The sequence below is a fragment of the Perognathus longimembris genome, chromosome 5 (genome assembly GCF_023159225.1).
Source record: "Perognathus longimembris pacificus isolate PPM17 chromosome 5, ASM2315922v1, whole genome shotgun sequence".
Taxonomy (NCBI): domain Eukaryota; kingdom Metazoa; phylum Chordata; class Mammalia; order Rodentia; family Heteromyidae; genus Perognathus; species Perognathus longimembris.
In genome coordinates, this window is record NC_063165.1 from 46,059,829 (window position 1) to 46,086,116 (window position 26,288).

The 26,288-nt window shown below is 41.6% G+C and overlaps 1 protein-coding gene across 2 annotated transcripts; it reads left to right on the forward strand.

Annotated features, from left to right (window-relative positions):
* The first annotated feature begins 1,308 nt into the window (after nucleotides 1–1,308).
* Nucleotides 1,309–26,288, forward strand: Poglut1 (protein O-glucosyltransferase 1). Of its 2 annotated transcripts, XM_048346695.1 has the most exons (11): nucleotides 1,309–1,453; nucleotides 2,114–2,204; nucleotides 3,413–3,556; nucleotides 7,114–7,249; nucleotides 10,400–10,521; nucleotides 13,039–13,098; nucleotides 16,381–16,480; nucleotides 18,574–18,632; nucleotides 22,747–22,914; nucleotides 24,256–24,312; nucleotides 25,442–26,288. In XM_048346695.1, the coding sequence occupies exons 1-11, from the start codon at nucleotides 1,351–1,353 to the stop codon at nucleotides 25,596–25,598; spliced, it is 1,197 nt and encodes a 398-aa protein (XP_048202652.1). In that variant the 5' UTR covers nucleotides 1,309–1,350; the 3' UTR covers nucleotides 25,599–26,288. The 2 variants fall into 2 exon arrangements, with proteins under 2 accessions (XP_048202652.1, XP_048202653.1); XM_048346696.1 differs by lacking the exon at nucleotides 2,114–2,204 and having other exon boundaries at nucleotides 1,326–1,453.

Below are 26,288 nucleotides of genomic sequence, written 5' to 3' on the forward strand. Positions count from 1 at the left end.
TGTCTTATTTGCTCATTTATGTCTTTGGAAGTGTAAGGGAAGGCACAGAAGTGGAGGGACAAAGGGTAAACAAATGCAGTAGTGGTACAATTTGTGGGTAGGGACAGGAGGGAAAAACTGGAAGAGAGCAAGGGAAGGGGTAACATTGTGCAAGAGGAAATTACTCTTTACCTGACATATAATGGTAATCCCTCTGTACATTACCTTTATAATAACAATTAAAAAAATTAAAAATCTCAGCTGTATAGGATAGAATATCTTGTCTCCATTCTTTCAGTTTCTCTAAATCTTACCCGGTGGGAGAGGATGCAGGAGACAGACCTAAATTGAGAATGAAATTTCAGAATTACAGACCCACAGTGACTCAGCAGGGAGTCACTGATGGATTGGTTGTCCTACACTTCATTTGCATAAGGGCAACCAATCAGAGCACAGCTCAGGGAACTAAAAACCCCTAGAGATTTTTGTCTCTAGTCAGACTGCACAATAGATTGAGAAGGCAGATGGAAAGACAGAGAAACAGAGACTTTGACCCTGGTATGTTGGTAAAGAAAGTTCTCCACATTCACCCTCCTTTGTCTTGGATTTCATTCATAGATTTGGGAGAGCAGACCTCAGAAAGCTAAAGCAGCTGAACTGGCAGTAAAGCTGCAGCACTAGCAGACATTGCCTGCTCCTGGGCTGCAACTTGAGCTGTCACTGTTGTAAAGTGAAAGTGAATGGGCTCTGCCCACCTCAAGAACAGCAGGGGAAAATTCTGTGTGCTCTGTCCTTATTGTCTGTTGGGGGAGGTGGTAGGTACAAAGCTCTTAGGTTCCTTAGGGACAGTTTTTGTCCCTTACTATAAAGATGTTATTGATGTGTCCCATCTTCCCTTGTACCAGTAGTGACTGCAAATGGCTTAGAGCAAAGACCACACAGACAATGGAGGCAAGGATGCCAAGGTCTTCTTTCACTTAATTTGTGGACACAAGTAAGGATTGGGTCCTTTCCAGTAGAAGCGTCTAAAGTTGCTGTTACAACAGAATTATATACTATTTAATAAGCAGTTTGATATAGAAAGTTAGCTAGCCTTTGGTTATAACCTTGAGAAGCTCTAGGCGAGAAAAAAAAAAAAAGTCCTCTCTGACCTTCAGCTTCCTGAGAGTAAGATGTTTCCAGTGTATCCCAGAGGGGAAGGATTCATTATCAGATGGGTTTTTTTCTACCAGCTGGGAAGTCCAGTGCAGTGCTGGGCCTGGGGGGGGGGGGGGGGGGGGCGGGCCGCAGCGGCCATCTCTGAGTAGGGCAGCCGGCCGCCATCTTTGTTTAGGGCAGCGCTTCGGCCGGCCCCGCGGCGGGGAATCCGCAATGGGTGTGCGAGCGATGCAGCGGTGGACGGGCTCCGCGGTTCGGCTCTGGCTACTGCTTTTTCTCTGCCTGCCCGCGATTCATGGCCGCCAGAAGGAGTCAGGTGGGCTCCGGGACTAGGGGTCTCGCAGTGTGGCCCCGCCGGGTCCGGGGGACGCCTCCCGCCCCTCGCTCCTGAGCGACGGGTTCGGGGAGGCTGCGGTGGCCCGCGGTGATCCCGGGCCGGGCTGCGGTGCCTCGAGGCGGAGAGCGAGAGTGCCCGGCCGGGGATTTGCTTCCGCTCTGGACCCTGGAGCGTGGTGGGGCGGGGAGGAAGGAGGCAGTCCCGCGTCACCCACCCTCGGGAGGGCGCACCCGGAGCCCGGTGTTCCGTAGCGCTCTCCCGGAGCCCACGATGGCGAAGGGATCGCGTGTGTTTTGCCAGAAGAGATGAAGGGAGATGAAGGAGTTCTATTTTGATGAGAAGGGGAGAGTCTGTATCTGACTCTGTATCCAATTTGTCTGTAGCCCCTGTGAGTATTAAGCTTTTGAATTGTCCGGTTTCTAGGACACCTGTGATGGACAAGGTAAAAGGGTCAGGCATATTGAGCCCCGTGAAGTGGCGGAAAGAAATCCTTTTTGGCATTTCGTTTCCACCGGTGCGACCGCAAAGGGAAATTCAGTGGAGATTTTTGGTCTTTTCTTGTTCTGCCTGCTTGCTTGCATGTAAGAATGCCAGCGAAGGGGGTGTTCTGTTAACTCTCGTTTACTTCCCTTTTTGAAGGCTCAAAATGGAAAGTACTTATTGACCAAATTAACAGGTCTTTGGAGAATTATGAACCCTGTTCAAGTCAGAATTGCAGCTGCTATCATGGGTGAGTTCTTGTCACAAGCATGTCCCCGAGATCTGTTATGCAGTCGTCAGAGAACCTAGCAATGTACTGAGAGTAGAAAGTCTGCCTGAAGTGCCCCCTCATTCTAAGGAGTGTAAACATCCTGGGATGGGAGAGGCCCACTGGTCTCCCAAGCACCTTTACGTCCCAGGGGATGTATCCCATGCGCTTGACTGGTTTTCCCCTGGACTGAAAGTATCTTAAGGTCTAGGTCTATGTTTTTATTCAGCTGTATCCCTTGTGCTGGGCCCAATTAGTAAGTGCACTCTATAAGTATTGTTGAGAGGGCGTGTGTATTTGTCAGTATTGGCTTCCTGTTGGTTGTCTTTAAAAGTATGCAAATTGGAGCTGGGACTTGGTATATACTGTAAAAAAGCAAGCACACTAAAAGCAGACTTGCACTAATTACCTAGTAGCGAGCCACTTAAGTTCTCTGGTACTCTAGATTCTTCAGCTAAACAAGAGTCCTTGTAGCTTCTTATTCTGTTACTCTAATCTCTCAAAAATCAAGTGAAGGCTAATGGTATTACTGAAAACTTAATGAGTTTCTTTATTTTTTTCATGGTATCAGAGTTTGAACTCTGGGTCTCATGCTTGCTACCACTTGAGACACACCTCCATCCCTTTGTTTTTGGAGGTGGAGTGTAGCAAGAATTTTCTTCCTGAGCTGGCCAGGAACAATGATTATCTGATGTCAGCCTCCTTGAGTAGCTAGGATTACAGGCATGAGTCACCAACATCCAGCCCAAGCTAGTTTTATTTCTAGTTATTTCAGTCAAGGTTTTTGAGCATGTGTAGGGATGGATTAGAGAACAGAGTGTTGGACTGAGATACGAGTCCTACCTTCTGTAGGGGCCAGAAAAATGGGCAATGGCAGGACTGAAGTGGCTGTGCGGGCATGGATATGGCATGAGTAGGAAAGAGGAATATGGATCCACTAAGAAAGGGGCAATCCTGATGAGGGAGGAAAGGGAGACATTGATTTGATCTTACTTTTTGTGGCTTTGTTGTGTTTGATGTTTTTCTATTACCCATGGTGCTTCTGGGGAAGTGTTGCTCATTCCTGCCTTCTGCCTTTACTCTTGGAATACTGCATTCTCTAGTATCAAACAGAAGTATACTTAGGAAATAGAAGGAATTGACCTCATTCCCTTGTCCTGTTTTCATTTACAATTCCCATTACTTTCCAGTGTCATAGAAGAGGATCTGACTCCTTTCCGAGGAGGTATCTCCAGGAAGATGATGGCAGAGGTGGTCAGACGGAAACTAGGGACCCACTATCAGATCATTAAGAACAGATTATACCGAGAGAATGATTGCATGTTCCCCTCAAGGTAAGTTAAGAGGTAGATGTTGCTTCACATCTTATGACATACAAGCTTACTCCATACTAAGCCAGTACCGGGGACTGTCTAGTGAGTCCCTCCTTACTTCAGGGGGACTACAAAGTACAGTGAGCTCCTTTCCTTGCCAGGGACATTTTTTTTTTTTTTTTGCCAACTCTTCTGTCAAACAAAGCCTATCACCTCTGTCTTTGTGAGGTTGGGATATAGCATTGGTTGTAATGGCTGTGGCTCTGCCCCTCCTCTTCATTCCCTGGCTCTTACATGCAAGTGACCTAGCAGGTTGAGCTGGGCTGAAGGACCAGCAGGAGATGCATAGGTATTTACTGAGTGTTATTGACCAGGTACAGAGAGAACATATCAATGGAGCACTTTCATGGCTGTACAATCCATAATGAACACTCACATTACTCCTCATCACACCCCTAATGTGGCTAACACAAACAGCACTAGACCAACATTCTTCTGCATGTACCTTGAGCGCTCATGTAAAAATATATAGAGAATATATGATTAAGTTCTTGAAAGTTCCATAACTAGGCTAATTAGCATCTACTATCTAATATATTCACATATACATATATATGCATTATATACAGAATTGTTTTTGAGACAGAGTACTGCTGTGTGGCCTAGGCTGGACTAGAATTCATCTGTCTTCCTTTTTCAGTCTCCCAAGTGCTGGAATTACAGGCATGTGCCACTATGTCTGACTTAAGAGGCTGAGGTCATCGCTCCAATGGTATAGTGCAAGGCCCTGAGTTTAAAACCATACTACCATCACCACCACCAACAGCAAAACTTGATAATTATAGCTGATTGTCCTCCAAGGAGATTGTGCCTATTTACACTTTTACTATTAGTATCAAATGCTTGGAATAGAACTCATGCCCTCCCTCACCAGGGCTGTGTATTAGACTTTTTGATTTTTACTATTCTGATTGGCATTTCATTGACATTAATAATACCTTTGAACATTTCTACACATGTTTATCAAACATTGATTTTTTGTAGTTATCTCCCTATATATAAAACAATTTTAAATTGATCATTTCCATGCTGCCATTTCTATGCTGCCAGATTCATGTGTATGTGCGCGCACGAATGCACTACTAGAACTTAAATTTCAGACCTTCAAACATGCTAGGCAAGCACTCTGCTGCTTCAGCTATGTCCCTACGTTTCTTTTCTTTTTTTCTTTTTTTTTTTTGCCAGTCCTGGGATTGGACTCAAGGCCTGAGCACTGTCCCAGGCTTCTTTTTGCTCAAGGCTAGCACTCTGCCACTTGAGCCACATTGCCACTTCTGCCCGTTTCCTATATATGTGGTGCTGGGGAATCGAACCCAGCGCTTCATGTATACAAGGCAAGCACTCTTGCCACTAGGCCATATTCCCAGCCCCATGTCCCTACATTTTTTTGTTTATATTTTCTAAGATAGGGTCTTGCTAACTTGCCTGATCCCAAAGCAGAGATCCTCCTCTCCTGACTCTTTTGTTTCCCAAGTAGCTGGGATTAGAAGCACGTGCTACCATGTCTGACTCAGTGAGAAATCTTTTGCGTGTGTGTTGTTCCTGGGACTTCTCAGGGCCTGGGCGCTGACCCTGAGCATTTGTACTCAAGGGTAGTATTCTGTCACTTGAACCAGAGCTCTGTTTCCTGCTTTTTGGTAGTGAATTGAGGATATGAGTTTCATGGACTTTGTTGCCTGAACTGGCTTTGAACCTTGATCCTCAGATTTCAGCCTCCTGAGTAGCTAGGATTACAGGTATGAGCCATCAGTGCCCAGCTGCCAGAAAATTTTGACCAGTCCTTTGAATGCTGCCCTAATATGATGCTGGTCAAGTATCCTCAGACACAGAACAGAAAACAGCTAAACTGTTAAAGCTTCAATTACTTTTGTGAAATCCCCTGAGGGTTTGCAGTGAGTCAAGGCAGATCTTGATGCTATAATCTTCATGATCAGGAGGTTTATTTTGGTTCATTGTTTCAAAATTTACAGTACTTAGTCATTGTTTTTGAGTCTGGCAAGGCAGCACACTATAGCAGAGTTATATAGTGGAACAAGTGCTTAACCACATGGTAATAGGGAAGTAAACAGACAGACATCAGTGGCCCACAATCTCACTTAAGGGCCAACCTTCAATAATCTTAAAACATCCAGCTATCCTTCTCTTAAAGTTGTCTTTTAACCACTCCCCAGTAGTGCCCAGCTGAGGGCCAGACAGAACCTATAAGCCTTTATGGGCCTTTGAAGATATTCTGGACCTTAACTATAGTGTCTTTGTGGGAACCAAAGCCCATGGACCACTATTAGAAATTAGTTCTTTCAATTCCTATCAGGATTTGTATATTTCCATGTAATTTAAGTTGTTCCTTATCAGAGCAGTAAAGAAAATCGTGGGCTTCCAAGTGCTGATGGTGGTTCATGCCTATAATCCTAGCTACTCAGCAGGCTGAAATCTCGGTCAAAGTTCAGAGCCATCCCAGGCAGGAAAATCTGTGAGATTCTTGTCTCTCCAATTAACCCCAAAAAAGCTGGAAGTGAAGCTGTGGGTCAAGTGGTGGTAGAGCCCTAGCCTTGAAGAAAAGAAGCTCAAGGACAGCACCCAGGCCTTGAGTTCAAGCCCTAGAACTGGCAAAAAAAAAAAGAATGAATAAAGGAGAAGGGTAGTGAATAAAGAGAATGAATGAAGGAAAAGGGGTAGTGGTAGCAGTAGTATTCAAATTTAGGATGATTTATTTGGACAGATCCATTGAGTGTTATAAGCTGGAACAGCTTAGCCAGGAATGATAACTTGCACAGTAACACACTTGTTCATAGTTAGAAGACTGAAAAGTGATTAGCTTTCATGGTATAAAAAAGTGAAATAGTCCTTTTAGAAGGATGTCTTAGGTCAGGCACTGTAGCTCATGCCTTAATCTCAGATAATCAGAAAGTAGAAGCTAGTAGAATCACTGTTTGAGGCCAGCCCAGGCAAAAGTTAGCAAGATTCCATTTCAGTAAACTGAGCATGATCATATACCCCTGTAATCCCAGCTATATAGAAAGGAGGATTATGATTAAGACTAGCCTAGGCAAGAAGCACAAGACCCTTTCTTTCTTTCTTTTTTTTGGCCAGTCCTGGGGCTTGGACTCAGAACCTGAGCACTGTCCCTGGCTTCTTCTTGCTCAAGGCTAGCACTCTGCCACTTGAACCATAGCACCACTTCTGGCCATTTTCTGTATATGTGGTCCTGGGGAATGGAACCCAGGGCCTCATGTATATGAGGCAAGCACTCTTGCCACTAGGCCATATCCCCAGCCCCGCACAAGACCCTTTCTGAAAAATAAGGCAATAAAACCTAGTAGTAGGGTGCCTACTTAGCCAGCTCCAGGTTCTGAGTTTAAACACCAGAACCACCAAGAAAAAAGAAGAGAAGAATTGTTCTCAAGAGACTGGGCTGATGATCTGAGCATTGCCTTGTCTAACTTCTTTGATTGAGAAGACCCTTCCTTGTCCTAGTCACCAGATGTGCTCTGGTGACTTTGTTTTTTTCTGGTTTCTAGGTGTAGTGGGGTTGAACACTTTATTTTGGAAGTTATTGGGCGCCTCCCTGACATGGAGATGGTGATCAATGTACGAGATTATCCTCAGGTTCCTAAGTGGATGGAGCCTACCATCCCAGTCTTCTCCTTCAGTAAGGTGAGTTACAAAAAAAGCCACCTGGTGGATGGAGGGTGGTCCTGAGAATATGAACAAGAGGTTGCTTCCTATGCCAGAATCTGATGGGGAGTGGTGAGAACGAGGCATAAGGTCCAGTAATTCCTCTTTACTTACAGTAGTTGACCAGTGAGTCTAAGGAGCTAGAGCTAAGGACCTGTGAGTAATGTAAGACTGCCAAAGTGCTTATGGCTAGGAGTAGAAGCTAGGGAGAGAGATGCCTGAAGACCCTACAAGATATTTAAAGATCCTACAGAGCATGGGGAGAGGAGTTCCAAAAAGATTATAGGCTTGGAGTTAGGAAATACCTTAAAAAAAATTGTTACAGTTAGGCATGGTGCTACATGTCTATAGTCCCAGCACTGGGATGGGAGCAAGAAGATCCCAAGTTCAAGGCCAATCTGCTATGTGTTAAGATACTGTCTTGATAAAAACAAACACCTCCCCCTCCAACAAAAAAAACCCACCAAAAATCCTTGCCTTCCTACAAATGTATGTCAGCCATAATGTTGAGTATCACCTGTCCTATCTTTCTGTAGCCCAGGGGCCTAGAATATCTAAAATGGAACCAAAACCCCAGGCAGCTGCAGATGGTATTCATTGTAAAGGTAGGGTATATGATGGCAGGGTCTTTGGTTCGCATTGTGGAGATAAAGTATGTTTTGGGGAACTAGGAACTATGAATAGTTTGTGCTTAACCTTACCATTTGCATCAACCTAACCTGGTGGTTAGGTTCATGTAAGTAGTATATTGACAGGGATGAAAGTATTTGGAGTTGGGGGATGGAAAGGCTAGAGGAGTGGATTTTGGAAAACCCTAGCCTTTGGGAAAGGAAAACGATCTCTGATGTGGTTCCTTCAAAGCAGAGGAACCTCTTACTCCCACGTTTTCTTTATCACAGTTTACTTTCTCTCTAGATTTGTGTTTTTCCTGTGTTGCCAGTGAGCTGAGGCTACATTTGTGTTGTATTGCCTATGGTTTATTCATTTCACAAAAGTGCTTGGTCCCATTGTTTGTGGTGAAACTCCCCAGAGGAACAGATAGAGGCTCCCTTGTAAGTCAGTAAGGACTTTGTCTATTATTATCTTTTGTTTCTGTGGATAATAAAATATGACCATCAGTTAACTAACTGTCCTTTTGTCCTCTCTTCCCTCCTGATTTTTTTAATATCAGTTTCCAAAGGAGGGTTTAGTCTACCAACTTTATAGTTAATTGCGTATCTTCCCTCTACTGAACAGCTGTTATGTTTGAGATTCTTAGTAAGTCATATATTTTTAAAATAGTTAAGAAAAGTCAGACAGCATATGTCCATGTAATCCCAGTGAAAGTCAGTTACTAGCAGAAGTAACCATGAAAAAGGAACAGGTGGTATAAACTTTCTTCAAAATATGTGAGCCAAGTGCTGATACCTCACGCCTGTAATCCTAGCTACTAAGTAGACTAAGATCTGGAGGATTGTGGGTCAAAGCCCTGGCAGGAAAGTCTGTGAGACTCTTATCTCCAATTAACTACAAACAATCCAGAAGTGCAGATATGTCTCAAGTGATAGAGTGCTAGCCTTGAGAAAAAATAAAAAGGGATAGCACCCAGGTCCTGAGTTTAAGCCCTAGTACTGGTACAAAATAAACTAAAAAAGATGTGTGATATTCTTTCCCATGGCACTTATGACTGTAAATAATGAGCTCAGCTGTGCCACAGTTAGGTGTGTTACCTTACCATGTTTCTGAATACTATTCACCAGACACTGTCTTAAAACTTGTGTCTACCAAGACATTTTCTCATTACATGGTAAGGAAGTGGAAGTCTAAAAAGATTCAAGAACTCAAATAGAGGGCTGGGGATATGGCCTAGTGGCAAGAGTGCTTGCCTCGCATACATGAAGCCCTGGGTTCAATTCCCAGCACCACATATACAGAAAATGGCCAGAAGTGGTGCTGTGGCTCAAGTGGCAGAGTGCTAGCCTTGAGCAAAAAAAAAAAAAAAAAAAGAAGCCAGGGACTGTGCTCAGGCCCTGAGTCCAAACCCCAGGACTGGCAAAAAATAAATAAATAAAATTAAATTTAAAAAAAAGAAATCAAATAGAGATGTAGAGAGGTACAGTTAACATTTAAGACTCTTGTGATTCATCTCTTAATCACTACATGGTATTTACTGGGTCTTACTCTCAAAAGACTTACTAGTAAATAACCAAGAACTGACAGGGTAAAATCAGGAGAGGTCTTGCATTATTCAGAATTGGGTATATTATTTCCTTAAACCCCTTCCCCCCAAAAAAATCCCTCATAACAGTATATATCCTTTAGAAAAACAGAATTTTGAGGAACTGAGAAGTAACCTTTAAATATGATTCTAAATTCTGGGAATTTTAACTTGTGATCACTTTTGCCTTTTATTTATTTACTTTTTTTTTGGCGGTTGTGGTGCTTGAACTCAGGGCCTGGGCACTGTCCCAAGCTTCTTTGTGTGTAAGGCTAGCTCTCTACCACTTAAGCCACAGTACCACTTCTGGTTTTTGTGTGGTTAATTGGAGATAAGAGTCTTGTGGGGACTTTTCTGCCCAGGCTGGCTTCAAACTTCAATCTTTAGATCTTAACCTCATAAGCAGTTAGGATTACAGGCATGGGCTACTGATGCCCAGCCACTTTTGCCTTTTAATGTGTATAGAGTATAGATCTTTCAGGCTAGAGATAATATCTTTGGCACTGGGTGCCAGTGGCTCACACCTGTAATCTTAGCTTCTCTGGAGGCTGAGATCTTAGGATTGTGGTTCCAAGCCAGCCTGGGAAGGAAAGCCCATGAGACTCTTATCTCCAGTAAGACTACTCAGAAAAAGCCAGAAGTGGCACTGTGTCTCATATGGTAGAGTGCTAGCCTTGAGCAAAAGAAGGTCAGGGATAGATACCAGGCCCAGAATTCAAGCCCCAGGATGGAGAAAAAGAGAGGGAGGGAGGGAGGGAGGAAGTGAAAGGAAAGAGAAGAAAGAGAAAGAAAATATCTTCAGCAAGTTGACCTTATAGCCAGGTCTTTCTCTAGACCCTGTGTCATGAATGCTGTTTGCTCCTCACTTTTCCAGTGAGAGATTCTATAACTTCTAAGACTTACTTATAACCACTTTTCTGTTTCTGTTAAAGACATCAGAATACCATGATATCATGTATCCTGCTTGGACATTTTGGGAAGGAGGACCTGCTGTGTGGCCAATTTATCCTACAGGTCTTGGACGGTGGGACCTCTTCAGAGAAGATCTGGTAAGGTATGTCCTTTATAGAGATTTTTTTTTTTTACCTCTTTGTGGATTTTCTTGAAATAAGCAATAGAATTTAACCAGTTTTATTTTGAGGTGCTTGAATTTTAAGTTAAAAGTAGAATACAGAAATTCTTTAACAATACCAGTGCTCATCATAGTATTCCATAAACTAGAAAGGAGAGATGTGCTGCTGAGTGTGGTATCTTATGTCTATAATGTTAGCTATTTCGAAGGCAGAGATCAGGAGGATCAAGGTTTGAGGCCAGCTTAGGCAAAAAATTCAGAAAGTCGCACCTTAAACAATAAAAGCTGGACTTGGTGGCATATACCTGTCATCCTTGCTAAATACATAATCAGAAATGTAAATACAAAGATGATAGTCAAGGGAAGCCCAAGAATGAATACATAGCCCTATTTGAAAAATCACTAATAAAATTACAAAGATCTGAGTGCATAGCTCAAGTGGCAGATGCCTGCCTATCAGCATTGCCAAAAAAAAAAAAAAAATTAAAAAAAAAAGAATGATACAGACTCATTCTATCAAGCTAGTATTACTCTGAAGCCAAAACCCTATAAAGGCACAAGAAAAAAAAGAAAAATTTATAGAAATTTCCTTTGAAAATAAATGTAAACATTATACACACACACACACACACACACACACACACACACACACACACACACACACACACACACACCATTGGGTATGGTGGCTCACACCATACTCAGGAAGCTGAGATCTGAAGATCATGGTTCGAAGCTAGCCTGGGCAGGAAAGTCCCATAAGATGCTAATTAGCCACCAAAAAAATGGCAGAAGTGGAGCTGTGGCTCCAGTGGTAGAGTGCTTGCCTTGGGGTTAAAAGCTCAGGGACAGCATCCATGCCCTGAGTTCGAGCCCCAGGACTATCACAAAGAAAAAGAAAAAAAGATTACAAACCAAATATAGTAATATGTTGAAAAAGATGATATACTACGATCAAGTAAGTTTTATTCCAAGGACATAAGGATAGTTCAAAATAATACAGATCAATAAACAATACAACAGGAAAAGGACAAAAATGAGATAATCATCTCAACAGATGCAGAAAAAGCTTGTGACAAAATTCAACATCCTTTCATACAAAAGCTAGGAAGAAACTGGTAATAGAAGCAATGTATCACAACATAGTGAGTGCTATATACGGCAGATCTGTAGCCAACATCACACGAAATGGGGGAAAACTGAAACCATTTCTCTAAAGTCAGGGATTATCTTTTTTTTTTTTTTTTTTCCCCATTCCTGGGCCTTGGACTCAGAACCTGAACACTTGCGTCCCAGGCTTCTTTTTGCTCAAGGCTAGCACTCTGCCACTTGAGCCACAGCGCCACTTCTGGCTGTTTTCTATATATGTGGTGCTGGGGAATGGAACCCAGGGCTTCATGTATAGGATGCAAGCACTCTTGCCACTAGGCCATATATCCAGCCCTTCTAAAGTCAGGAATGGGAGAAAATTGTTCACTCTTCCTACTTCTATTCAATATACTAGAATTCCTGGTAAGAGCAATAAGGCATGAGAAAGAAAACAGGGATTCAAGGAGAGAAGGAAGGAGTTGGATAAATTATCCCTATTTGAGGAAGATATGATCCTATACTTAAAAGACTATAGAGAGTATACAAAAAAAATCCCCTCCTAGATATAAAGTTAACAAAGATTAGTAGTTTTTCTAAATTCCAACAGACTGAGATACATGAAGAAAATGTGAATACCCTTATAGAGGAAATGCAGTTCATTTCTATCTTACCTCAGTCAGAATGGCAGTGATCAAGAAAACAACAACAAATGCTGGCCACGATGTGGGGAGAAAAAGAAACTCTTACACACTGTTAGTAGGAATACAAGTTAATGCCGTCACTATGTAAATAAGCATGGAGGTTCTTCAAGAAATTATATATGGAACTACTACCCTGCTCTACAACTCTTGGGTATATATCCAAAGGAATGTAGGTTAGCATACAATAGGAATAGCTGCATACCCATCTTTATTCACAGCTTTATTCATAGTAACCACAAAGCTGCCCAACACTGACAAATGAAGAAAGTGTAGTATTCATACATAGTGGAATATTATTCAGCTATAAAGAAGAGTGAAATGCCATTTACAGCAAAATGGATGGAACCAAAGATCATGTTGAACAAGATAAGCCACGTTCAAAAAGCCAAATATCACATTTTCACTCATATGTATAATTTAAAACTAAAAAGACAGTGCATTGGGAAGACAGAATATGTGCATATATAGGAAGATTTTAATTTAATGAAACCCACCAAATACTGTTTGAAAAAGTGGGAGGTAAAGGGGGTTGGGTAGTATAATAGAGTAGGTGAACTTGTTTAAAGTTCACTCTGCATCTATGGACTCATGACAATGAGATCCTTTTGTACTATTAATGTAGACTAATTTCATAAAAAATGTTTAAGACAGAGCCTTTTGTAATCTAGAAAAAAAAACATAGAAACTAACCAGAGTCTGCATTTTTTAGGTCAGCCGCTCAGTGGCCATGGAATAAGAAAAATTCTACAGCATATTTCCGAGGATCAAGGTGATTATTTTTCTAACTACTTATAAAATATAGTCTCCTGAGCACTGTGTAAAATGTAAGTAATCGGGGCTGGGAGTATGGCCTAGTGGCAAGAGTGCTTGCCTCGTATACATGAGGCCCTGGGTTCGATTCCCCAGCACCACATATACAGAAAATGGCCAGAAGTGGCGCTGTGGCTCAAGTGGCAGAGTGCTAGCCTTGAGCAAAAAAGAAGCCAGGGACAGTGCTCAGGCCCTGAGTTCACGGCCTAGGACTGGCCAAAACAAACAAACAAACAAACAAATAAAATGTAAGTAATCATAAGGGTTTAAAGAACTCTGTGGCTCAAAGGAAAGCTACAAGGAAATAACTTAAGAAGTAAATGTGGGGGGCTGGGAATATGGCCTAGTGGCAAGAGTGCTTGCCTTGCATACATGAAGCCCTAGGTTCAATTCCCCAGCACCACATATATAGAAAATGGCCAGAAGTGGCGCTGTGACTCAAGTGGCTGAGTGCTAGCCTTGAGCAAAAAGAAGCCAGGGACAGTGCTCAGGCCGAGTTCAAGGCCCAGGACTGGAAAAAAAAAAAGAAATGTGGAATGATAGTGTGCCCAAATCACTATTTTGTTTTGATTTTGTTCTTTCAAGACAGGGTCTTGCTATGTAGTCCAGGCCTTCTTGGAACTTACTGTGAAGCCCAACCTAGCCTCAAGCTTATAATCCTTTTGCCTCAGCCTCCTGATTGCTGGGATTGCAGGCAAGCATTACCACACCTGTCTCCAAGTTACTCAGTTGAAATGAAAGTTAAAGAAGTATAAGCAGACAAGACACAATGGACGTCTCTATAATGTGAATAGAACAGAAAGGTTTTGTTGTGTTCACAGGTCAGAGCTAGCCTGGGCAGGAAAGTCCTATGAGATTCTTATCTCTAACCACCAGAAATCCATCTACTCTGAAGATGGATTCCAGAAATCCTTAGTTTATCATGTGTCAGTCACTCTGCTGGTTAGTGCAGAGCAGGAATCATAACCAGGTATCCCAGTTGCCTTTTTCATCAGGTCATGTGACTTACAAGCAGTACTTAATAGTCCTAATGCTGGTAGAAATAGAGATGGCTATATGGACAATGAAGTGAAATACCTGCCTGTGTTGTTCAGCTCCATATTCTCGGAGCCAAGAGAACTATGTGATATAGATGCACAGTAAATACCTGTGGAGCCTGTGGATAAGTGGAAAAGATCATGAAGGGACAGGGGTTTGTGGTTTTTATGGTATTTATCACATCATACTGTCTGCTACCCTCCTTGCTTGGGCAGTGAAATGCTACTTGGGCTTTTCCTACATGTAGTCTCCAGGCTTTTTTTTTTTAATTAAATTTTATTAACAAGGTGATGTACAGAGGGGGTACAGTTACATAATAAGGTAGTGAGTACATTTCTTGTCTTATTTGTTACACCCTCCCTCATTTTTCTTTCCCTTCCCTAGTTCAGATAAGCACATATACAATATCCAGTGTACCAAAATCATATACAGTGACCACAGGGGGTACACCACAGGAAATTCACCTAGTACATTAAATATAAAATCCTCTTGTTTCCATCTCTTGGAGTTCACTTTGCTTAGTCTCATCTTATATAATCATATGTACATAGCTGTTGAGCCTCCAGGCTTTTGAGCCCTTTATTTTGTTTGTGTTTGGATGGGCTGGAGATTGAACCCAGGGCCTTGCACATACTAGGTAAGTACTTTACCACTGACCCATATCTCTAATCTCTTTGAAGTTTTATTTGTTTTTCTGAGATAAGGTCTTGCTCTGTTTCCCAGGCTGGCCTCAGAGTTGTGGTTTTCCTGCCTTAGCCTCCCAAGTGGCTAGGATTAGAGGCCTGAGTTACCATGCTCAGCTTTCAGCTTTTGTTTAATTTCATTTGAGGCTTTTTTTTTTTTTTTGTGAATGTTGATTTTAAGCTCAAGATCTTGCACTTGTTAGGCACACGCTTTTACACTTGAGATACTCCATTAGTCCTTTCCTGTGTTACTATTTTGTGCTGGTATTAGGGCGCAAACTTAGGGACTCGTCTTTCTCTTGTTTTATTTTTTTTTCACTCATGGCTAGTGGTCTACTAATTGAGCTACACCTCCAGTTCCATTGTGTGTGTGTTTTTTGTTTTGTTTTGTGTGTGTATGCCATCCTGGAGCTTGAACTCCAGGCCTGGCCACTATCCGTAAGCATTTTTGCTCAAGGCTAGCACTCTGAACACTTGAACCACAGCTCCACTTCTTCCTTTTTGGTGGCTAATTGGAGATAAGAGACTCACAGCTTTCTTGCCCTGACAGACTTTGAACTGTGATCTTAGCCTCCTGAGTAGTTAGGATTATAGGCATGAGCTACTGGTGCCCAGCTGTGAGTGTTATTTTTCAGGTAGGGTCTCACTTTATGTTTGGACTAAAATCTTTCTATTTATGCTTCCTCCCATGTGGTTTGGGATGATAAACACACACTACTGCACCCAGCCATTATGCTTCCCCCATACCTGGGATGACAGCTAATGCCACCATGTCCAGCTACTGGTTGAGGTGGAGATTCAAGAACTATTTTTCCCCATGGCCTGTTCTTCAAACCACAAACTCCCTTTCAGTTTCCACTTCTCAAGTGGCTAGGATTATAAGCTTAGAGCCACCAGGCCCAGCCTGTATTATTTTTAACTTAAATTTATTAGATTTTGAGGCTGGGAATATGGCCTAGTGGTAAAGTGTTTGCCTCGCATACATGAAGCCCTGGGTTCAATTCCTCAGCACCACATATATGGAAAAAACCAGAAGTGGTGCTGTGGCTCAAGTGGTAAGAGTGTTTGCCTTGAGCAAAATGAAGCCAGGGACAGTGTTCTGGCCCTGAGTTCAAGCCCCAGGACTGGCAAAAAAAAAAAAGGATTTTACATAACATATACAACAAAGGTTATGAAACTTTTTGTAAGTGGTGATTACCTATGCTATGTATACCAGTGATTATACAGTCTACATGGACCTTTCTAGAGAGGAAATCAGAACAATATATCCTTACTGACTAGATATGAGAGAGAGAGAGTAAAACACTCCCTATCCTTGGAGAGCACTGTAGAGGAAGAATCAGGACCTCTTAGATGCTATAGTACAGAGGATCCTCATCTGCCACAAGGACAGAAAGCTGTGAACTGTCCATGTGTGTAGATACATATTACCTGGGTCCCCCTACTGCTCACCTTTCAGAGACTGGGAACAGTATTACGATGTAGGCTGTATAGCTGTATATCATGTGCTTCTTTCATAGGACAAGTCCAGAACGGGATCCTCTCATTCTTCTATCTCGGAAAAATCCAAAACTTGTTGATGCAGAATACACCAAAAACCAGGCCTGGAAATCTATGAAAGTAATCAGCAATCATCTGAATAGAACTACAGCAGTGACTGTTTTCACTCAAAGAGCATTTCTACCTGGGTAGAATTGATAAGATTAGGTTTCCTCTCTGTGGTGAGATGAATGTTGAGAAAGTTCTTTGTATTAGCATTAATGTCAGTTCTTTTTGCAAAGTCTTCTTGCTTTCCTGGTTATGTGACTGGTATATCCTGCAACTCCAAAGTTTTAAACCAGAGGTCAATAATTTTTTATTCCAGTGGACATATTTTGGACTATGAAAGTAGTTTGGTCTCTGTTGTATTCAACTATGTTGCAGCCAAGGAAAAGCAGCCACAGGCAGTAGGTTAACAAATAAGCATGGCTGTTCCCTAATAATAACTCCATGTATGGGCAATGAAATTTTAATGTCAGTTAATTTTCACATTACAAAATTAATTCCTTTTTATCAGTTGAAAATGTAAAAATAGTCCATGGGTTCTACAAAACTAATGTGGGCTGGATTGACTTAAAGGGCTGTAGTTGACCAACCCCTGGTTTAAACCATTGGTTCCTAATCCTGGCTATATAATATAACTAGAGTTAACAATGAACACATTGATTCAGAGTCTCTGGAGATGGATTCCAGAAATCTTCGTTTCTTTTAAGACTTTTGCAAATGACTTTAAGAGATGAAGCCAGAAGTAGAGACTTTTAGTTTTCAGTCTGTTTCTGTCCTCTTAACTCTGTGACTGCTTGGCTTAACTGAAGAACTTAAAGCCCTAAATTTCCTTATCTGAAATTTCCATAGAGTATATGACAGTAGTATGGGAAAAAGCATTAAACATCTTGGGGCTAAATTAAATACAATTGAGATATATGTATTGTTTAATAGTTTTAATCAATTAGGAACAAATGAGTTCAAGAAACTTTGTTAAATAATAAAAACTGGAAGAATGTATTCATTCCACACCGAAATCATTGGCCTCTACAGTGTACCAAGGCAGCAAGCAAAAGCAAACAAAACTTTTTTTTTTTTTTGGCCAGTCCTGGGCCTTGAACTCAGGGCCTGAGCACTGTCTGTGGCTTCTTTTATGCTCAAGGCTAGCACTCTGCCACTTGAGCCACAGCGCCACTTCTGGCTGTTTTCTATATATGTGGTGCTGGGGAATCGAACCCAGAGCTTCATGTATACGAGGCAAGCACTCTTGCCACTAGGCCATATTCCCAGCCCCAAACAAAACTTAACTCCCCTCATCAAGTTTACCTTCTCACTAAAAAGGGGAAATGGACGTGGAGGCCTAGACCCAGTGCCCAGGGACCAGCAGTTGAATGAAGGAGGGAGCCAGAGACTGCCAAGAGCTCCAGCCAACTGCTTTAAGTTAGGATAGGAGGCTGGTTTGCTAGGTCTCCTTATTTTTTTCTCCCAGGGAGATTGGAACTCTGGATTTTTTTTTTTTGCAAGTATCCTTCCACCTGTTTTATTGCCAGTACTGAGTCTTGAACTCAGGGCCTTGTGCTCTTGTTTGACTTTTTCTGCTCAAGACTAGTGTTTTACCACTTGAACTACACCTCCACTTCCATGTTTTTGGTGGTGAATTGAAAATAAGAGTCTCAGGGAGTTTCCTTCCAGGTTGGAATTGAACCATGATCCTCAGATCTCAGCCTCTTGAGTAACTAGGTTTACAGTATGAGCCATCGGCTTGAGAATTTTATTTTTAAGTACTTGTCATGCTCAAAAGAACTTGTATGTGAGCTGCATACCTCCTTTGGCCCACCAGCTAGTGTTTATGGTTTGCATGTATAATTTACAGGAATGGGCTGCATGCCATGACCTCTTGAGTTCAAAGGAGGGCAGCATGGTTTCAGGTGAACTTAAAATTCCTAAACCAGACAGACCTGCATTAAAACCTTAGCACTTCTACTTAGGGTACGTGACTGAACAAATCTCTCAGCTTCTGGAAACATTGGCTTTCCTCATCAGTATGAAGCTAATAATGCTTCCTTAGTGTATTTATCATGAGGCTTAAATGAGGTTGAGTTGTTGGAATGTTTAATAATGCTTGTTGCACATTAGTTCCTTATAAATTCCATTATCACTAGTGCTAATATCTTGTTTTTCACTTAAAGGATACCTTGGGAAAACCAGCTGCTAAGGATGTCCATCTTGTGGATCACTGCAAATACAAGTAAGCCTTCCAGTTACTAGTTTCTATTTGTTTTTGAAATAGCTCTGCTTTGAGTGAGCACATTTAAGATTTAGTGCTGATTCCTTTAGCTACATTACACTGAGGTTTGCTGCACACTGACTTGAGTTCTGTGGGTGCAACAGAGAGGAAGGAAATATGATTTTTTCCAGAGAGCTTACCATTAACTAAATTGATGGGATTACCTCTCTTGTTAATTACCCATCCAGTAGTTAACTATGAGGCTAATAACTATTATAGTGAGGGGCTATGGATGTATGCCCAGTGATAAGAGCATGTGCTTATTAGCATGCATGAACCCTTAGTACATGCATGATCCTTAGCGCCACCAAACATCATGAAATACCAGGACTCAGAATCAGCCTAACAGGAAAATCTGGGCTTAGAGGAAGGGTAGGGGAGATTCACAGGTAAAAATGCTGATCACACAGTGGAGCTCTAAGTTAGAGATAGGTGGTTGTGTGAGTATGAGTGTGTGTGTATAAGAGAGAGAGGGGGAGAGAGAGAATTTGCAAAGATGCTTTAAGATTGTTGACAGAGAAAGAGAAATTTTTTTTGTAATTTATTAATTAAACAAATTTTTTTTGACAAGGTGTTGTGCAAAAAGGGCACAGTTACATAGTAGGGCAGTGTGTACATTTCTTGTGATATCTTACACCCTGTTTTTCTTTTCCTTCCCTAGGTCAGGTAGACATATATACAATACACAATGTATCAAGAACATATACAGTAGCCACGTGGCCTACGCCCAAGAAAATTCGCCTAGGGCTTTAAATGTAATGTCAACATTAGACAATATGTTTACAGTAGTCTTATATGAACGTACATACATAGCTTTTGAGCTATTGTATTCCACTGAGAGGTCAATTTTTGACCTTTATATGTTGAGTAGTTGTTTGGTTTTAGTTACATAGTGTTGGGTCGCTGACCCAATCCTGTGGGAAATACCACTTGACAAGCAATTTTTGGTTTCACAGACCTGGTCTCTACTGTCTCTCCATCACCCCATCTTTTTTTTTGGCCAGTCCTGGGCCTTGGACTCAGGGCCTGAGCACCATCCCTGGCTTCTTCCCGCTCAAGGCTAGCACTCTGCCACCTGAGCCACAGCGCCCCTTCTGGCCATTTTCCATATATGTGGCGCTGGGGAATCGAACCAAGAGCTTCATGTGTAGGAGGCAAGCACTCTTGCCACTAGGCCATATTCCCAGCCCCTCCATCACCCCATCTTAACAGTCATATATCAGGGAGATCATGCCCCTTTGTTTTCTGTGTTCTAGGCTTGTCTCGCTCAACATTATTTGTTCAAGTTCTGACCATTTCCCTGTGAATAACAATATTTCACCATTCCTAATCGCTAGGTAGTATTCCATTGTATATAGGTACCATAGCTTTTGGATCCATTCATCTGGGAGGGGCATCTGGGTTGTTTCCATATTTTGGCTATTGTGAATTGTGCAGTGATAAACATGGAAGTACAAATGTCTTTTTGATATCTTGGGACCTGCTGTTCAGGATAGATGCCTAGGAGTGGTATGGCTGGGTCATAGGGTAGGTCTATATTGAGCTTTTTGAGAAACCTCCATACTGTTCTCCAAAGTGGTTGTACTAATTTGCACTCCCACCAAAAATGGAGAAGAGTTCCTCTTTCCCCGCACCCCCTCCAGCATTTGTTGTTGCCTGAGTTCAGAGTATAGGCCATTCTAACTGAGTGAGTGAGGTGGTATCTCAGGGTTGTTTTTATTTGCATTTCCTTTACTACCAGGGATGTTGAACATTTCCTCATATGTTTCTTTGCCATTTTTATTTCTTCTCCTGTGAAGTCTCTCCTTAGCTCCTTTGCCCATTTCCTAATTGGTTTATTGGGCTTGGAGGGGCTTAGTTTTTTGAGTTCTCTGTAGATGACCGATATCAGGCCTTTGTCTGTTGCTGTGCTGGTAAAGATCCTTTCCCATATGGTTGGCTGTCTTTCTATTTTGGTGGCTATGTCCTTAGCTGTGCAGAAACTTTTTAATTTGTAGTAGTCCCATTTGTTGAGTCTCTCCCCTATCTGTTGTGCCCCTGGGACTATATTCAGGAAGTTCCTTCCTGTGCCTGTAAGTTCTAGTGTCTTTCCTACTCTGTCCTTCAGTAGTTTCAAGGATTCAGGTCTGATATTGAGGTCCTTGATCCATTTTGAGTTGATCTTGGTGCATGGTGATAGGCTTGGGTCTACTTTGAGTTTTCTGCATATGGCTGCCCAGTTCTCCCAGCACCAGTAGTTGAAGAGGCTATGTTTATTCCATTGTATGTCTTTAGCTCCTTTGTCGAATATCAGCTGGCTCTAAGAGTGCGGTTTTATTTCTGGATCTTCAATTCTAATCCATTGGTCTTCCGGTCTGTTTTTATACCAATACCAGGCTGTTTTTGTTATGATGGCCCTATAGTAGAGCTTGAAGTCTGGTATTGTGATACCTCCTGCACTGCTTTCTTTGCCTAGAATTGCTTTGGCTATTCTAGGTCTTTTGCTGTTCCATATGAATTTATGGATTGCGTTCTCTGTTTCAGTGAAGAATGTAACTGGGATTTTGATAGGGATTGCATTGAATTTGTATAACAATTTGGGCAATATGGCCATTTTCACTATATTGATTCTGCCTACCCATGAGCATGGGAGGTCTTTCCATCTCCTTGTGTCTTCTTTGATTTCCCTTATTAGATTTTTATAGTTCCCATTAAATAGGTCTGTCACGTCCTTGGTTAGGTTGATCCCTAGGTACTTTATTCTTTTTTTGGCTACTGTAAATGGAATTGTTTCCATAATTTCCTTTTCTGTTTGTACATTGCTGGTGTACAGAAAAGCTGCTGACTTTTGTGGATTGATTTTGTATTCTGCTACTTTGCCAAATTGGTTTATTAGGTGTAGGAGTTTGGGGACTGTGTTTTTTGGGTCCTTTAGATATAAGATCATCTCATCTGCAAATAGGGATAGCTTTATTTCTTCCTTGCCAGTGTGGATCCTTTTGATGTCCTCTTGCCTTATTGCTATGGCTAGGGATTCCAGCACTATGTTGAAAAGAAGTGGGGAGAGTGGGCATCCTTGTCTTGTTCCTGAGTTTAGGGGGAATGATTTAAGTTTCTCTCCATTTAATATGTTAGCAGTTGGTCTGTTGTATATGGCTTTTATTGTTTTGAGTAATGTTCCATCTATTCCTGTTCTCACCAGAACTTTTAGTAAGTATGGATGTTGTATTTTGTCAAAGGCTTTTTGGGCATCGACTGAGATAACAATGTGATTCTTGATTTTAGTTCTGTTTATGTGGTGAATTACATTGATTGATTTACGGATGTTGAACCATCCTTGTGACTGTGGGATGAAGCCTACTTGGTCATGATGTATAATTTTCTTGATCAGTTTCTGGATCCTGTTAGCTAGTATTTTATTGAGGAGCTTTGCGTCTGTGTTCATTAGTGATATTGGTCTGTAGTTCTCTTTTTTTGTTGGGTCTTTGCCTGGTTTGGGAATCCTCCAGCATTTGTTGTTGCCTGAGTTCAGAGTATAGGCCATTCTAACTGGAGTGAGGTAGTATCTCAGGGTTGTTTTTATTTGCAAGAAAGAGAAATTTTGAGAAAATGTTCTAAGGAAACTTTTTTGTTCTTCCTAGACTTTGAGAAGGATGCAATGTCCAGGAAACAGGGAGATTAGATGGGGTTCATGGGAGGAAAAACAAAGCTTTGGAACTCATCAGCCTAGCTTGTGAATTTTTTTCACTCTTGATTTTTGATCTATGTCATTGACTGTTTCTGTATTTCCTTGAATATGTTCCAGTCTACAAGAGGCTATCATTTCCTTTTAAGCCCTACATTCTTTCCACTCAGAACCCAGATTCTCATCCAGTCTAGCTCTGTCTGAAGAATTATCCTCCTCCCCTTTCCCCACTCTGACATTCTCAGAACAGTTGATAGCCTTCAACCCTAGACAAGCAGGGAATTTATGGAACCTATTACGTGTCCTTGAAAACTGAAAATGAAGAGAGGATAGAAGGAATAAGGGGAAAACAGGACATATTTATGTTTGTAAGCAGAGTATTGAATGTATTTTTGTCTTTTTCATCCCCAGGTATCTGTTTAATTTTCGAGGTGTAGCTGCAAGTTTCCGGTTCAAACACCTCTTCCTGTGTGGTTCACTTGTTTTCCATGTTGGTGACCAGTGGCTAGAATTCTTCTACCCACAACTGAAACCCTGGGTTCACTATATCCCAGTCAAAACGGATCTCTCCAATGTCCAGTAAGCAGCTATCCCTCAGTTCATAATCCAAATGGCCCTGAAATCTGCCTCTAAGTCCAGTCATTGAAGTCATTTAACTTACTCTTAATGAGCTTATCCAGTGAACCCTTTTATCTCTCTTACTTGGTCTGCAAATATTGTGTTCTGTTGCATTATTACCCTGGTGGGCTGTACGAGAAGTATTCTAATGCTAGCTCCAATGTAGCGTTCAGATAGGATGAAGTGAGAAAGCTCTAGTCCCTCAAAACACTAGTAATAGGGACATTTGGCTTTGTAATACTGTCAATGAGATTTCATATTTGGGTATGAGCAATGACTCAACTGAAGCTTAGGCAAATCTCTCATGATGGGAGGGAATAGAAGGGCCGAACTGTGAGCTAGTTCCCTCTTAGGGGAATAAAAATAATAAAAATTTGAAGACAGTGTTATATTTTTGATTTATGTCTATCAACCTTTCTGTGTTTTTTTTCTAAATAAATCCAAAATGTATATAATGGGCTGATTTTAATTTATATTAATTTTTCCCTATTATTTTCTTCTTGCAACAACCCTGATACCTTTGCTTTAGAGAAATGATCTGGGAGGGCTGGGAATATAGCCTAGTGGCAAGAGTGCTTGCCTCGTATATATGAAGCCCTGGGTTCGATAACCCAGCACCACATATATAGAAAACGGCCAGAAGTGGCGCTGTGGCTCAAGTGGCAGAGTGGTAGCCTTGAGCAAAAAAAAAAAAAAAAGGAAGCCAGGGACAGTGCTCAGGCCCTGAGTCCAAGGCCCAGGATTGGCAAAAAAAAAAAAAAAGAAATAAAGAAATGATCTGGGGGGCTGGGAATATGGCCTAGTGGTAAAGTAAGGCTTGCCTTGTTCGTATACATGAAGCCCTGGGTTTGATTCCTCAGAACTCAGAAAAAGCTGGAAGTGGTGCTGTGGCTCAAGTGGCAGAGTGCTAGCCTTGAGCAAAAAGAAGCTAGGGATAGTGCTCAGGCCCTGAGTTCAAGCCCCAGGACTGGCAAAAAAAAAGGAAAGAAAAAGAAATGATCTGGGCTGGGAATGTGGCATATTGGTAGAGTGCTTACCTAGCATGCATGAAGCTCTGGGTTTCATTCCTCAGTACTACATTAACACAAAAGGCTGGAAGTGGTGCTATGGCTCAAGAGCTAGAATGCTAGCCTTGAGCAAAAGAAGCTCAGGGACAGTGTGCAGGCCCTGAGTTCAAACTCCAGGACTGGCAAAAAAAGGGAAGAAATGATCCAACATTGACCTAGCTAGAGATCAACCTGCAGTCTTAGTACTAATGAACTGAGTGTATATATTGGAGCCTCATGATTCTTTTCATTTCAGGGAGCTGTTACAGTTTGTGAAAGCAAATGATGATATTGCTCAGGAAATTGCTGAAAGGTAAATTTTGTTCATTTTCCCTTTCCTCACTTTAGTATTCCCAGTTTTCTCCTCAAGTTACCTGAATATTAGTACTATTATGATTTCCATACTTTGGCCTTATACAAAATTAATTCAGAATTATGAAAATGTTAAATTCTATTGCTACATGCATGTATATGGATATATTAGATATAGTGTTGCTTTGGATATAATGTAGTCTGCGTAGGGTTTGACCCAAGATAACCTATGAAAGTGTAAGCTATTTTAAAAAATTTTAGTTTTGTTTTTCCAGTCACGGGGCTTGAACTGAGGACCTGGGGTGCTGACTATGAATGAGCCTTTTTGCTCAAGGCTAGTGCTCTAGCACTTGAACCACAGCTCCATTTCCAGCTCTTTGGTGATTAGTTGAAAATAAGTGCCTCACAGATTTTCCTGCCAAGGCTGCTTTTCAACTGAAATCCTCAGCTCTCAGCCTCCTGAGGAGCTAGGATTACAGGCATGAGCCACCGGTGTCTGTCTAAAATTTAATATTTTAAAAATTATCTTTAAGTGGCTGTGAAAAGTGGTTTTGATTAAAAATAGTAATTTATGAGCACAGTGTATCTTGATCAGTGTCACCCCTTCCATTGTTCTCCCCCATCTCTCCCAACCCCACTCATATCCTTACATTCCATTTTCACATATATACATTGAATATTATGACTGCACTCACCATATCCTTCCTCTCTCCATTTGTCTACTTCCCTTTCCCTGGATCTCTCCTCCTTCTGACAACACATGTTTCGGTTTCCTAGTACTGTTTTTTTTTTTTGTTTTTTTTTGGCCAGTCGTGGGCCTTGGACTCAGGGCCTGAGCACTGTCCCTGGCTTCTTCCCGCTCAAGGCTAGCACTCTGCCGCTTGAGCCACAGCGCCGCTTCTGGCCGTTTTCTGTATATGTGGTGCTGGGGAATCGAACCTAGGGCCTCGTGTATCCGAGGCAGGCACTCTTGCCACTAGGCTATATCCCCAGCCCCTTAGTACTGTTTTGCTAAACTATAAGTTAGCTGTTTGAAGGAGTTATACCACTGCAATCCTTCCCTGTGAAAAAATGTAGGCTATTATTACTAAATTTTGTGCTTAAATATTCCTGTTAATCTTTTTTTCTAGGGGAAGCCAGTTTATCATGAATCACTTGCAGATGGATGACATCACCTGTTACTGGGAAAACCTCTTGAATGATTACTCCAAATTTCTGTCCTATAATGTAACAAGAAGAAAAGGCTATGATCAGATTAGTCCCAGAATTTTGAAAACTGAACTGTAGTAGTTCTTATAGGACCAGCATCTTATGGCAGCAGATACCCTGTGGTAAGAAGCTTACTTGGAGCACCTTTTATCAAGCCAAGCATCTGGTTTTCCTTATCATGCTGCACCAGAGCTACTCTTAAAAAAGAAAGTGGATGTAATGCACAGATAACTAGTTCAACTCTTTGTCTGAATAAGGAGCAGAGATGATGAGTTATAGATTGTGAACACCTTCTACCTTTCATTTACTTAACCAATCACAGCTTGTGCCTCAGATCACCATCAGATTACTTGTATGTATGTGTTCACAGTGAAACTGGCTGTATCATGTGATAATGCTCTTTGCTCCAGCATTTAGAGCAGAAAACCTGTCATTTGGAATTGGTACAGCTCATTACCACAAACCTGAAGTTAATGCTAGGCTTGATTGCCATTGTTTTATTTCAATGTAGAAACCCCTGTGGGGTTTGTGAAAAATACCTAGGGATTGCTTCCTGGAAGGTGTAAAGAAGCAGTGGCTGTGCCATGTAGTGATGTAGGAGTTGTCTTTTGGAAAAATATAAACTTTGGTACTCAGGAGGTTTTTATAATACCACATTGAAAGGACCCAATTGCACAAGTAATTACTGCAGCTGATTTCAGGCTCCTATTTTGTGCCTTCATGCTGTTGTTCCTTTTATTGTCTCTCTAAAGGATAAAAGGAAAAAGG